We start from the raw sequence: 13,944 nt of genomic DNA on the forward strand, positions 1-13,944 counted from the left end.
AACATTGACTCCCCCAACTTCAGATAGTTCCTCTGTCCCTCTCTTCCCCTCCCCCTTCCCAGTTCCCCCTCTATCTTCCTGTCTCCACCTATATCCTTCCTTTGTCCCGCCCCCCTGAAGAAGGGTCTCGACCCGAAACGTCACCCATTCCTTCTCTCCACAGATGCTGCCTGACCCGCTGAGTTACTCCAGCACTCTGTGAAACGTCACCTATCCATGTTCCCCACAGATGCTGCCTGACCCGCTGAGTTACTCCAGCACTCTGTGAAACGTCACCTATCTGTGTTCCCCACAGATGCTGCCTGACCCGCTGAGTTACTCCAGCACTCTGTGAAACGTCACCTATCCATGTTCTCCACAGATGCTGCCTGACCCGCTGAGTTACTCCAGCACTCTGTGAAACGTCACCTATCCATGTTCCCCACAGATGCTGCCTGACCCGCTGAGTTACTCCAGCATTTTGTGTTTATCTTTGGTTTAAACCAGCATCTGCCGTTTCTTCACACACGTAGAACAGTACAGCCCAGGAACGGGCCCTTCGGCCCACAATGCCCCTGCCGAACATCACGCCTATTTAAGACTGTCTGCCTCATGTTGAACAACCTGGGTGCTTTGAGTTCTCAGCCCCTTATACGGTCCAGTGAAACACTGATGTATTACGATGGCCAGTGGAATCTCAGAAATGGCAGTTGTGTGTGACATCAAGACAGACACAAAAAGCTGGAGCAACTCAGCGGGTCAGGCAGCATCTGTGGAGAACATGGATAGGTGACGTTTCACAGAGTGCTGGAGTAACTCAGCGGGCCAGGCAGCATCTGTGGAGAACATGGATAGGTGACGTTTCACAGAGTGCTGGAGTAACTCAGCGGGTCAGGCAGCATCTGTGGGGAACATGGATAGGTGACGTTTCACAGAGTGCTGGAGTAACTCAGTGGGCCAGGCAGCATCTGTGGAGAACATGGATAGGTGACGTTTCACAGAGTGCTGGAGTAACTCAGCGGGTCAGGCAGCATCTGTGGGGAACATGGATAGGTGACGTTTCACAGAGTGCTGGAGTAACTCAGCGGGTCAGGCAGCATCTGTGGGGAACATGGATAGGTGACGTTTCACAGAGTGCTGGAGTAACTCAGTGGGCCAGGCAGCAACTCTGGAGAACATGGATAGGTGACGTTTCACAGAGTGCTGGAGTAACTCAGTGGGCCAGGCAGCAACTCTGGAGAGAAGGAATAGGTGGCGTTTCAGGTTGAGACCCTTCTTCAGACCTGAACATGAACTAGTGAACAGTTTCAGAGGCGATTCAAATCAAGAGGCATCATAAGTGGAAGAAGGTCCAGCATCTTGAGGTCTCTGTCCCCCAGGCTGCTTGCCATCAATGATCAGAAACGTTGCGGCCCTTGTATACTGCTTGGGTGAGGACTGCTGTATGATTTTACCGGCTTGTATGCAGTACAAAGCATTTAATTGTCCCGAGGTACATGTGACAATAAAATATCATCGGACCAATCTCCTCTGCCTGCAAGAAACTGGAGCAGGAGGCTGAATGTGGATGATCAGCTGTCGAACGGTGGAGGGGATTCGAAGGGCCGAATGGCCTACTTCTGCTCCTATTTCTAAGCTTCTGTTTTTTGTAGCTGCACGCTGTGAAACAGGAAGCTCTGAGGTTTCGGCTGTGTTAATATCGCTTGTGATTGCAACCTCTCTACCACCCCCGAATCTGTACCAGTTTCAACTTGGTGCATGAAAGCCACTTTCTGTGTTTCTCCCCTCTTGGCGAAATCGCCTCTTTAAATGAACCGGCACAACCAGGGACCAGTCTCACCCCGGCCACTCCCTCTTCTCCCCTCTCCCATCGGGCAAGAGGTACAGAAGTGTGAAAACGCACACCTCCAGATTCAGGGACAGTTTCTTCACGGCTGTTATCAGGCAACTGAACCATCCTACCACAACCAGAGAGCAGTCCTGACCTCCCATCAACCTCATTAGAGACCCTCGGACTATCCTTAATCGGACTTACAATCGAGCCATTTACAGTGTACAGATACAGGATAAAGGACTAAGGTTGCCAACTGTCCCATATTAGCCGGGACATCCCATATATTAGGCTAAATTGGTTTGTCCCGTATGGGACCGCCCTTGTCCCGTATTAGGCCCGGGGGCACTGTTGGCCCGGACACTGTAGGCCCGGACACTGTCGGCCTGGACACTGTAGGCCCGGACGCTGTAGGCCCGGACGCTGTAGGCACGAACGCTGTAGGCCCGGATGCTGTAGGCCCGGACGCTGTAGGCCCGGACGCTGTAGGCCCGAACGCTGTAGGCCCGGACGCTGTAGGCCCGGACGCAGTAGGCCCGGAGGCTGTAGGCCCGGACGCTGTAGGCCCGGACGCTGTAGGCCCGGACCCTTTAGGCCCGGACAGTGTAGGCCCGGACAGTGTAGGCCCGGACAATGTAGGCTCGGACACCGTAGGCCCGGGCACTGTAGGCCCGGACACTGTAGGCCCGGACAGTGTAGGTCTGGAAGCCCGGGCGCCGCCTAACGGAGGTTGCGTAGCAACACGCCTCCCGGGCCGGGCGGCCGCCATTGGTGGAGCGGGAGCACGTGGCCGCTGGCTGGGTGAGGTGACGTGGGGTGCGGGGCGGTGAAGTCACCTTGTGCCTTATTTGGGAGTGAGAAAAACCCCTATAAGGGAATAACGTTTAGTGGAAGGTAAAGCCAGCAAAGTCTGCTCAAGGATAGTCCGAGGGTCACCAATGAGGTAGATAGTAGTCCAGCACTGCTCTCTGGTTGTGGTAGGACGGTTCAGTTGCCTGATAACAGCTGTCTCTATGTTTGACTGGGACGAACATCAATGCTTGTATTCAGCACAGACACTTGAACCCTGGCCTCAGCATAGTCCATGTGCACCCAAAGCTCAGGCCAATGTGTGTTCACTTCACCCGATCCACTGTACTCCCTTGGCGACTATCACCGGCTGTGGCCTGTCCCTCACATCAGCCCCACGGTGAAACAGGCCCTTCGGCCCACCGAGTCCGCGCCGACCAGCGATCCCCGCACACTAACACTATCCTGCACACACTCGGGACAATTGACAAATTTTACTGACGCCAATTAACCTACAAACCCGCACGTCTTTGGAGTGTGGGAAGAAACCGGAGCCCCCGGAGAAAACCCACGCGGGTCACGGGGAGAACGTACAAACTCCGCACAGACAGCGCCCGTAGTCAGGATGGAACCCGGGTCTCTGGCGCCGTGAGGCAGCAGCTCTACCCGCTGCGCCACCGTGCCGCCATGACACTTCTTAAATGTGCCTCCACAACCCCCTCGGGCAATGGATCTCCCTGCAAATCATTCCTCCAAACCCCATCCAAACCTCATACCCCTTAGCCTTAATGTGTCTCGGACCCCTTTGTAGGGCAATGAGCTTATTGCCGTTTGCCCGATCCATGCTCCTCACAATTTCTTTGCTCCACAGCACAATTCTAAAATACCTCGTTGGTTCGTCAACCTACAAGTCTGGAATCTGGTGCACACATATTCCAGTGATTCAGCCTCTGTTAGGACTCATTTGGTTTCCTCAGTCTATACATAGATTTCATTTCCTCATCTGTGCTCAGTCTAATACTCATGCAATCCAGGGGCCCAGAATAAACTCCCAACTCTTGCTCCTCTGTCACTGCGTGCGAGCCGTTCGAACCTGACGCCCGCGTCTACCAAGCCTCGATCCTTTCCATCTATATCCTAAAAGTCTTGTTTGTTTGTTTGTTTGTTTGTTTGTTTGTTCCTGAACTACAGCCAAAACGGTACACGATAGCGCGACAATTTTAGGCCCATCTTACTCACCGTTGTCCCTTTGGTGCCAATGGAAGAAGTTTCATTGAAATCGGTGTTATATTTTTCAAGTTATTCACGTTTTAAAGTTTAAATCTATCTCCTAGGGAAGGGGGGGGGGAGGGAGGGAGGGAGGGAGGGAGGGGGGGAGTGGGGATGGAGTGGGGGGGGAAGAGGATGGGGGGAGGGGAAGGAGGGGGGGAGGGGAGGGGGAGGAGTGGGGGGAGGGGAGGGTGCTGCACCAATGCAGGAGAGGTTTGGGCCCAACGGGTCCACTTGGTCGAGTTCATTCTAAAGATGACCCTTTCTCCCACTCTCCACGTGCACTGCTTTGCCGCAATGGCGTGGCCAAGATGGCGGACGGGTTAGGCGCCAGGGCCGCTGCTGCTGCAGCTGTTAACATGGCTGCTTGGCGTTGGGTGAGCGGGCGTTGGGTGAGCGGGCGCTGGCGTTGCTGCGCGGCGGCGTGCTCGGACTGGCGGGGTAGCGCGCTAGGTTGCAGCAACTGTGGACCGTCAGGTCCCGGGCGACGGAGCGGGGCAATGGTGTCTGCACTGAAGGCCGCAGCCCCCCGCTCCAATATCTACAGGGGCTGCTCCTTGCCTTCTGGCTGCCCTTCACACCCACCCCCCTCATCTTTGGCCACCCCTGTGTGCGTAGCTGGGGAGAGGGTGGGGCTGAGGATGTCCTGGTTGGGTTGGGTCGGGTTTGCTCCTGGGCCTGGCCAAGATGGCCGTCCGCGAGTCACGGCGCCAGGCTGAAGAGGGCTCTGCCCGAGCCGGCTGCCTGCCCCTTTTCCCGGGGGTTACGTCCGTCCGCCCCCGGGTGGCGCTAGAGAGGGAACACGCGCTGCCCACGGGCACCCTGGGGGATTTCCGGGACCGCTGGGCACCATGGGGGGGAATACATCCTGGATAGGGATTGTAATATAGTTATTTAAAAATTTAGTGATTAGATAATTTGGTGATTTTGTGTTCTGGTGGTGGGTGTGTTACCACTGTTTTGGTTTGTAAATATTGTTTTTTATAATAATTGTATAAATTACTTTTTATTTTGTATAAGGTGTCAGCGCTGAGCCAGGCCGAGGTGAGGGGGTAATGGCCTCTTTACAAACTGCGGTGTGCCGTAAGGAACTGCAGGTGCTGGTTTACACCGAAGGTAGGCACAAAGTGCCGGAGTAACTCAGCGGGGCAGGCAGCATCTCTGGAGAGAAGGGATGGGTTCTCTTCGGGTCGAGACCCTTCTTCACACTGAGAGTCAGGGGAGCGGGAGACACGGAGATAAGGAAGTGCAAGGGATTAAAAGAGATGCAGCTCATGGAAAATGTCGCTCATCATTGTTAATCAAGGTGACACAGAGCAAACAGAGATACAATGTAATCAGGGAGACAGTCAGACTGGCCGGGAGAACTGGGAAGGGGGAGGGATGGAGAGAGAGGGGATGCAAGGGTTACTTGAAGTTGGAGAAGTCAATGTTCATACCGCTGGGGTGTGAGCTGCCCAAGCGAAATATGAGGTGCTGTTCCTCCAATTTGCGCTGGGCCTCACTCTGACAATGGAGGAGGCCCAGGACAGAAAGGTCAGTGTGGGAGTGTCGAGCAACCGGGAGATCGGGTAGGTCCAGGCGGACTGAGCAAAGGCGTTCCGCGAAACGATCGCCCAGTCTGTGTTTGGTCTCGCCGATGTATAAGAGTCCACCTCTTGCATCTTGAACAACGGATACAGTAGATGAGGTTGGAGGAGGTGCAAGTGAACCTCTGCCTAACCTGACAGGACTGTAGGGGTCCCTGGACAGAGTCGAGGGAGGAGGTTTAGCGACAGGTGTTGGCACCTGGGGAGGCACCAGGGGAGGGGGTGGTTTGGGTGGGAAGGGATGAGCAAACTGCAGCCTATTGCCAAGGAGGATGGGGGAGATGCGGTTGCTAAGGAGGATGGGGGAGATGCGGTTGCTAAGGAGGATGGGGGAGATGCGGTTGCTAAGGAGGATGGGGGAGATGCGGTTGCTAAGGAGGATGGGGGAGATGCCGTTGCTAAGGAGGATGGGGGAGATGCGGTTGCTAAGGAGGATGGGGGAGATGCCGTTGCTAAGGAGGATGGGGGAGATGCGGTTGCTAAGGAGGATGGGGAAGATGCCGTTGCTAAGGAGGATGGGGAGATGCAGTTGCTAAGGAGGATGGGGGAGATGCCGTTGCTAAGGAGGATGGGGGAGATGCTGTTGCAAAGGAGGATGGGGGAGATGCCGTTGCTAAGGAGGATGGGGGAGATGCCGTTGCTAAGGAGGATGGGGGAGATGCCGTTGCTAAGGAGGATGGGGGAGATGCGGTTGCTAAGGAGGATGGGGGAGATGCCATTGCTCAGGAGGATGGGGGAGATGCAGTTGCTAAGGAGGATGGGGGAGATGCTGTTGCTAAGGAGGATGAGGGAGATGCAGTTGCTAAGGAGGATGGGGGAGATGCCATTGCTAAGGAGGATGGGGGAGATGCAGTTGCTAAGGAGGATGGGGGAGATGCAGTTGCTAAGGAGGATGGGGGAGATGCCGTTGCTAAGGAGGATGGGGGAGATGCCATTGCTAAGGAGGATGGGGGAGATGCAGTTGCTAAGGAGGATGGGGGAGATGCCGTTGCTAAGGAGGATGGGGGAGATGCCATTGTTCAGGAGGATGGGGGAGATGCCATTGCTAAGGAGGATGGGGGAGATGCCATTGCTAAGGAGGATGGCTCGGTACCTGCTGCTTGTTGAAGCTGTTTGCGCACTGCTCAAATTGTTCATCTTTTGTTTCCACGGTTTTGCCAATTTTCTGGAGAACCTAAAGAAGACAAACAGAGTTTGGTTCAGCAGCCCTGGCTACCCAGAGAGTGTCAGCACGCAAGCCGTCTCCTACATCGAAACAGTTCCCTTTGTCACGTATCGGTACACTGTGGGTGGATCAGTTGTCATCGTGCATAGCCATTCCGCTGACTGGTTAGCACGCCACAGAGGGGGAATTTCGTTAGTCAGTGGGCGGCGAATGTGTGGAATTCTTTGCCGCAGACGGCTGTGGAGGCCACAAGTCAGTGGACATTTTTAAGGCAGAGACGGATAGATTGTTGATCAGTGCGGGTGTCAGGGGTTGTGGGGAGAAGGCAGGAGAATGGGGTTGGGAGGGAGAGATAGATCGGCCGTGATTGAATGGCGGGGTAGGCTAGATGGGCCGAGTGGCCCAATTCTGCTCCTATCACTTATGAGCACGCACAAAAGCCTTTCACTGTACCTCGGTACACGTGATAATAAACTAATCTGACCGAGTTCCCACTGTGACATGATCCCTCTCTCCCTCCCTCCCTCCCTCCCTCCCTCTCTCCCTCCACGCCAACATGTAGCAATCAGCCTCCACAGTGCAGTACTCATCCAATGTACAACTCATTCACTTTGGAAGTAAGAATAGAAAGGCAGATTATTATCTGAATGGTGTCAAGTTAGGAGGAGGGGGAGTTCAACGAGATCTGGGTGTCCTAGTGCATCAGTCACTGAAAGGAAGCATGCAGGTACAGTAGGCAGTGAAGAAAGCCAATGGAATGTTGGCCTTCATAACAAGAGGAGTTGAGTATAGGAGCAAAGAGGTCCTTCTACAGTTGTACCGGGCCCTGGTGAGACCGCACCTGGAGTACTGTATGCAGTTTTGGTCTCCAAATTTGAGAAAGGATATTCTTGCTATGGAGGGCGTGCAGCGTAGGTTCACTAGGTTAATTCCCGGAATGGCGGGACTGTCGTATGTTGAAAGGCTGGAGCGATTGGGCTTGTATACACTGGAATTTAGAAGGATGAGAGGAGATCTTATCGAAACGTATAAGATTATTAAGGGGTTGGACACGTTAGAGGCAGGAAACATGTTCCCAATGTTGGGGGAGTCCAGAACAAGGGGCCACAGTTTAAGAATAAGGGGTAGGCCATTTAGAACGGAGATGAGGAAGAACTTTTTCAGTCAGAGGGTGGTGAAGGTGTGGAATTCTCTGCCTCAGAAGGCAGTGGAGGCCAGTTCGTTGGATGCTTTCAAGAGAGAGCTGGATAGAGCTCTTAAGGATAGCGGAGTGAGGGGGTATGGGGAGAAGGCAGGAACGGGGTACTGATTGAGAGTGATCAGCCATGATCGCATTGAATGGCGGTGCTGGCTCGAAGGGCTGAATGGCCTACTCCTGCACCTATTGTCTATTGTCTATTGTCTATTGTCAAACACACTGCATTGCAGAACTTCATAAGTCACAGGAGCAGAGTTGGGCCACACGTTTGGAGCGTTGCGCGCACTTCTGGTCACCCCATTACAGGAAGGATGTGGAGAACGAAACAATTTTGTGTCGTTATGAATCAAACGTGTGAAAAAGCTTCCAGGAAAAGATGGAACATGAGAGGCCGAGAACTGCACGAGCCAAGGTTTTGCAAGTTGCTGCACTGTTCCGGTGCACTGAGCGATCGACTGAAGAATCCCCCTTCATTTTCCGCCCAGCAGTTTTTTTTTGCGCCTTATGTTTAGCCGGCAGAAATTGCAAACTCATGCAGGATAAATTGCAAGAAAATGCAGCTAATTGTGGACGCAGCCCAGACCATCACACAAACCAGCCTCCCTTCCACCGACTCCATCTACACCTCACGCTGCCTCGGCAAGGCCAGCAGCCCAGACCATCACACAAACCAGCCTCCCTTCCACCGACTCCATCTACACCTCACGCTGCCTCGGCAAGGCCAGCAGCCCAGACCATCACACAAACCAACCTCCCTTCTCCACTGACTCCATCTACACCTCACGCTGCCTCGGCAAGGCCAGCAGCCCAGACCATCGCACAAACCAACCTCCCTTCCACCGACTCTATCTACACCTCACGCTGCCTCGGCAAGGCCAGCAGCATCATCAAGGACCAGTCTCACCCCGGCCACTCCCTCTTCTCCCCTCTCCCATCGGGCAAGAGGTACAGAAGTGTGAAAACGCACAGCTCCAGATTCAGGGACAGTTTCTTCCCGGCTGTTATCAGGCAACTGAACCGTCCCAGCGCCAACTAGAGTGTGGTCCTGACCTCCCATCTGCCTCTATCTTCAAATAGGCCTTGTGTTACACTAAATGTTATTCTCTTTATCCTGCCTCTGTACACTGTGGTAATTGATTGTAATTGATTGTAATTTTAGTGTCATTTAGTTTAGAAATACAGTGCGGAAACAGGCCCTTCGGCGCACCGAGTCCGCGCCGACCAGGGGCAATTTACAATTGTTAGAGAAGCCAATTAACCTACAAACCCGCACGTCTTTGGAGTGTGGGAGAAAACCCACGCAGGTCACGGGGAGAACGTGCACACTCCGTACAGGCAGCGCCCGTAGTCAGAATGGAACCCAGGTCTCCGGCGCTGGGAGGCGGCAACTCTACTGCCGCGCCACCGTGCCACTGTAGATCATATATAGTCATGAATCGTCTTTTCTCTGGCTGGATAGCACACAACAAAAAAGCTTTTCACCATACCTTCTTGGTACGTGTGACAATAATAAACTGAACGTGCAGCATAGGTTCACTAGGTTAATTCCCGGAATGGCGGGACTGTCATATGTTGAAAGACTGGAGCGACTGGGCTTGTATACACTGGAATTTAGAAGGATGAGAGGAGATCTTATCGAAACGTATAAGATTATTAAGGGGTTGGACACATTAGAGGCAGGAAACATGTTCCCAATGTTGGGGGAGTCCAGAACAAGGGGCCACAGTTTAAGAATAAGGGGTAGGCCATTTAGAACGGAGATGAGGGAAAACCTTTTCAGTCAGAGAGTTGTGAATCTGTGGAATTCTCTGCCTCAGAAGGCAGTGGAGGCCAATTCTCTGAATGCATTCAAGAGAGAGCTAGATAGAGCTCTTAAGGATAGCGGAGTCAGGGGGTTATGGGGAGAAGGCAGGAACGGGGTACTGATTGAGAATGATCAGCCATGATCACATTGAATGGCGGTGCGTACAGGCTCGAAGGGCCGAATGGCCTCCTCCTGCACCTATTGTCTATTGTCTATTGTCTAATTAGCCGGCAAACTGAATCACAGAGCAGATTAAAGTGGCTTTCAGTTACTGGAGAAACCGCTGGCCTGAGTCACCGGAAGCCAGCTGTTGGTTGCCGAGTTTCCTGGTGACCTGGATACTCACTGATCAGAATGAAAACAAGCAGAAAGGGGAACAAGTTTCAGGAACAGGCCCGTGGGGCAGGAGCGGGGCTATGAGTCTGGAGGCTGTGCTGATCACAACAGCCTTTCGTTTAGTTTAGAGATACAGCGCGGAAACAGGCCCTTCCCCACCGAGTCCGCGCCGCCCAGCGATCCCCGCACACTAACACTATCCTACACACACTGGGGACAAGTTACAATCTTTACAGAAGCCAATTAACCTACAAACCTGCGCGTCTTTGGAGCGTGGGAGGAAACCGGAGCACCCGGAGAAAACCCACGCAGGTCACGGGGAGAGCGTGCAAACTCCGTGCGGACAGCTGGGAGGCAGCAGCTCTACCCGCTGCACTTGGGAAACAAGCTGTAAGCTTCACTTTGAAACAATCTTTCACTTTGGCCCTGAACAATCCCAGATTCACAATCTGTGGCAACCAGGATTACAAATGTGATCAGATGAAGCAAAGTAATGATCAGAAATCAAAGAAATCAGCAGGTCAGGCGGCATCTGTGGTGGGCAATGGGCAGAAGACGTTTCAGACTGATGGAAAGCAAAGCTACTAGAGGAGCAAGATAGACCACTCGACCCTGACAACCGCAGTGTGTCACGGCGGCCATTTTAGTCGGCAGAAACTTGCAGAAACATTTTAAAAGAAAAATAACAAAAATCTGTGAGTTGATAGATGAGATATATTCTGCATTTTAATGGTATCATCACATATACTGCTGCAGGACAGGCAGCATCTCAGGAGAGAAGGAATGGGTGACGTTTCGGGTCGAGACCCTTCTTCAGACTGATGTCAGGGGGGCGGGACAAAGGAAGGATATAGGTGGAGACAGGAAGATAGAGGGAGATCTGGGAAGGGGGAGGGGAAGAGAGGGACAGAGGAACTATCTAAAGTTGGGGAAGTCAATGTTCATACCGCTGGGCTGCAAGCTGCCCAGGCGAAATATGAGGTGCTGTTCCTCCAATTTGCGGTGGGCCTCACTATGGCACTGGAGGAGGCCCAGGACAGAAAGGTCAGACTGGGAGTGGGAGGGGGAGTTGAAGTGCTGGGCCACCGGGAGATCAGGTTGGTTAAGGCGGACTGAGCGAAGGTGTTGAGCGAAACGATCGCCGAGCCTGCGTTTGGTTTCGCCGATGTAAAGAAGTTGACATCTAGAGCAGCGGATGCAATAGATGAGGTTGGAGGAGGTGCAGGTGAACCTCTGTCTCACCTGGAAAGACTGTTTGGGTCCTTGGATGGAGTTGAGGGGGGAGGTACACTCTCCCAAGTAGTGTATCGGGTTTAGAGAGATCCAGGCGAACAGATTGTGTAGGAAGGAACTGCAGATGGTGGTTTAAACCAAAGCTGGACAAGTTCAGGCCAAATTCGGCCCTTAGAGCCAGCACCGCCATTCATTGTGATCATGGCTGATCATCCACAATCAGTAACCCGTGCCTGCCTTCTCCCCATATCCCTTGATTCCACTAGCCCCTAGAGCTCTATCTAACTCTCTCTTTAATCCATCCAGTGATTTGGCCTCCACTGCCCTCTGTGGCAGAGAATTCCACAAACTCACAACTCTCTGGGTGAAAAAGTTCCTTCTCACCTCAGTTTGAAATGGCCTCCCCTTTATTCTAAGACTGTGGCCCCTGGTTCTGGACTCTCCCAATATTGGGAACATATTTCCTACAAGTCTTAAAAAGGATCTCGACCAAAAACGTCGCCCATTCCTTCTCTCCAGAGATGCTGCCTGACCCGCTGAGTTACTCCAGCACTCTGTGAAACGTCACCTATCCATGTTCTCCACAGATGCTGCCTGTCCCGCTGAGTTACTCCAGCACTCTGTGAAACGTCACCTATCCATGTTCTCCACAGATGCTGCCTGTCCCGCTGAGTTACTCCAGCACTCTGTGAAACGTCACCTATCCATGTTCTCCACAGATGCTGCCTGACCCGCTGAGTTACTCCAGCACTCTGTGAAACGTCACCTATCCATGTTCTCCACAGATGCTGCCTGACCCGCTGAGTTACTCCAGCTTTTTGTGTCTATCTCAGGAGGACATCATTGTTCCATTGTGGTGAACCTTGGACAGACATTCACCTCAGACCGAGACATGCCCAAGGGCAGGGGAATGGCGGAGTTCAACAGGGCAAACACACGAGTCCTAATCACTGGAGCGGCCTTGCGAGACGAGGCTTGGAGAGGCCCTTTGATGGAGGTTTGTGACCATTCCCACTTGCTTGTGGTTCTTGCAGGAAACATTCGAACCTATGACTCCCGCAGAAGCTGCAAAGTTTGTTTCGTTCACGGTCTTCACACGAGAAGCCTTGGTCATGGGCAGATTTGGCAGATAAGGTCATCGGTGACAGGAGCAGAATCAGGCCATTCGGCCCACCAAGTCTACTCCGCCATTCAATCACGGCCGATCTGTCTCTCCCTCTCAACCCCATTTCTCCTGCCTTCTCCCCATAGCCCCTGACACCTGCACTAATCAAGAATCTATCTATCTCTGCCTTAAAAATATCTTGACTTGGCCTCCACAGCCGTCTGTGGCAAAGAATCCAACAGATTCGCCACCCTCTGACTAAAGAAATTCCTCCTCTTCTCCTTCCTCTAATTCTGAGGCTGTGCCCTCTGGTCCTAGACTCTCCCACTAGTGGAAACCCCCTCTCCACATCCACTCTATCCAAGCCGCTCACTATTCGGTGAGTTTCAATGAGTTTCCTGCCTCATCAGATAGCTTTGATTTAGCGAGGGGTTGGAGAGAACATGACCACCAGCTTGAAGCCAATCCCGTTGATTCCATCACTTTGGAGACCAGTTGTGCTCAGTCAAAGGTCTCCAAAGCATCCAGCAAATTAACAAGGCGTGGTTACAGAAAGTGCAAGAGTCCTGTTTAATGCTGAGAAAGCATTGAACATTCTTAATAGCTTCTCCCTTTCACCAGCTCGTTTGGATCCTTAACACGGAGCAAGGTAATTTTCCACTCAGATATGAAAGCAATTAGCAAGGCTAAAGGTTGAGCACATGGGACTATAGACCTGTCGTTACCTGTCATGCCAGCAATGGGACTTAGCACAGGTCTATAGGACAACCAGCACTCCAATAAAAGAAGGAGAAGCTTGCAAAGTCAACATGGAACCTGATGGCATCTCATGGGTCTTGCAAAGGCAATCAGGAAGGTTCTGGCCAACGTGGGAGAGTGTTGTTAGCTGAGCTTGGATCTGCCTGGTTGACTGGTTGAGGGGAACGCCTTAAATTGGTCAACCTCCCCAAATGCCAGTGATTGAGTGAGTTCAACCTAGCTTCCAGACCTGGCACTGGACTCAGCAAAGGCTACCTGGCTCTGTGCTCCAGAGCTAGCTGTGCTTCCAGACCTGGCACTGGACCCAGCAAAGACTACCTGGCTCTGTGCTCCAGAGCTAGCTGTGCTTCCAGACTTGGCACTGGACCCAGCAAAGACTACCTGGCTCTGTGCTCCAGAGCTAGCTGTGCTTCCAGACCTGGCACTGGACCCAGCAAAGACTACCTGGCTCTGTGCTCCAGAGCTAGCTGTGCTTCCAGACCTGGCACTGGACCCAGCAAAGACTACCTGGCTCTGTGCTCCAGAGCTAGCTGTGCTTCCAGACCTGGCACTGGACCCAGCAAAGACTTCCTGGCTCTGTGCTCCAGAGCTAGCTGTGCTTCCAGCCAACCCGGTCCTATGTTGTACTGTTCAATGATCTATGTTCTAATTTTCCAACATTGAGCTGGTAGCCTTCTCTGCTGGAGCTCATTGAGATTATTATTAAACAATAGGATTATTAAGGGATTGGACACGTTAGAGGCAGGAAACATGTTCCCGATGTTGGGGGGAGCCCAGAACCAGGGGCCACGGTTTAAGAATAAAGGGAAGGCCATTTAGAACGGAGATGAGGAAAAACCTTTTCAGTCAGAGAATTGTGAATCTGTGGAATTCTCTGCCTCAGAAGG

General features: G+C 52.7%; 1 protein-coding gene across 2 annotated transcripts in view; it reads right to left on the reverse strand.

The window, feature by feature from the left end:
• LOC144611947 (uncharacterized) overlaps positions 1-13,944 on the reverse strand; it is a 51,468-nt gene that overhangs the window by 22,295 nt on the left and 15,229 nt on the right. Inside the window, exon 2 of one of the 2 annotated variants that reach the window (XM_078431300.1) lies at positions 6,551-6,631. The exons of the other annotated variant lie outside the window; for it this stretch is intronic. Within the exon in view, the coding sequence (XP_078287426.1) occupies positions 6,551-6,631 (81 nt within the window). The remainder of the gene's footprint in view (positions 1-6,550; positions 6,632-13,944) is intronic. 2 annotated transcript variants of the gene reach the window in all.

The sequence above is a fragment of the Rhinoraja longicauda genome, chromosome 42 (genome assembly GCF_053455715.1).
Source record: "Rhinoraja longicauda isolate Sanriku21f chromosome 42, sRhiLon1.1, whole genome shotgun sequence".
NCBI lineage: Eukaryota > Metazoa > Chordata > Chondrichthyes > Rajiformes > Arhynchobatidae > Rhinoraja > Rhinoraja longicauda.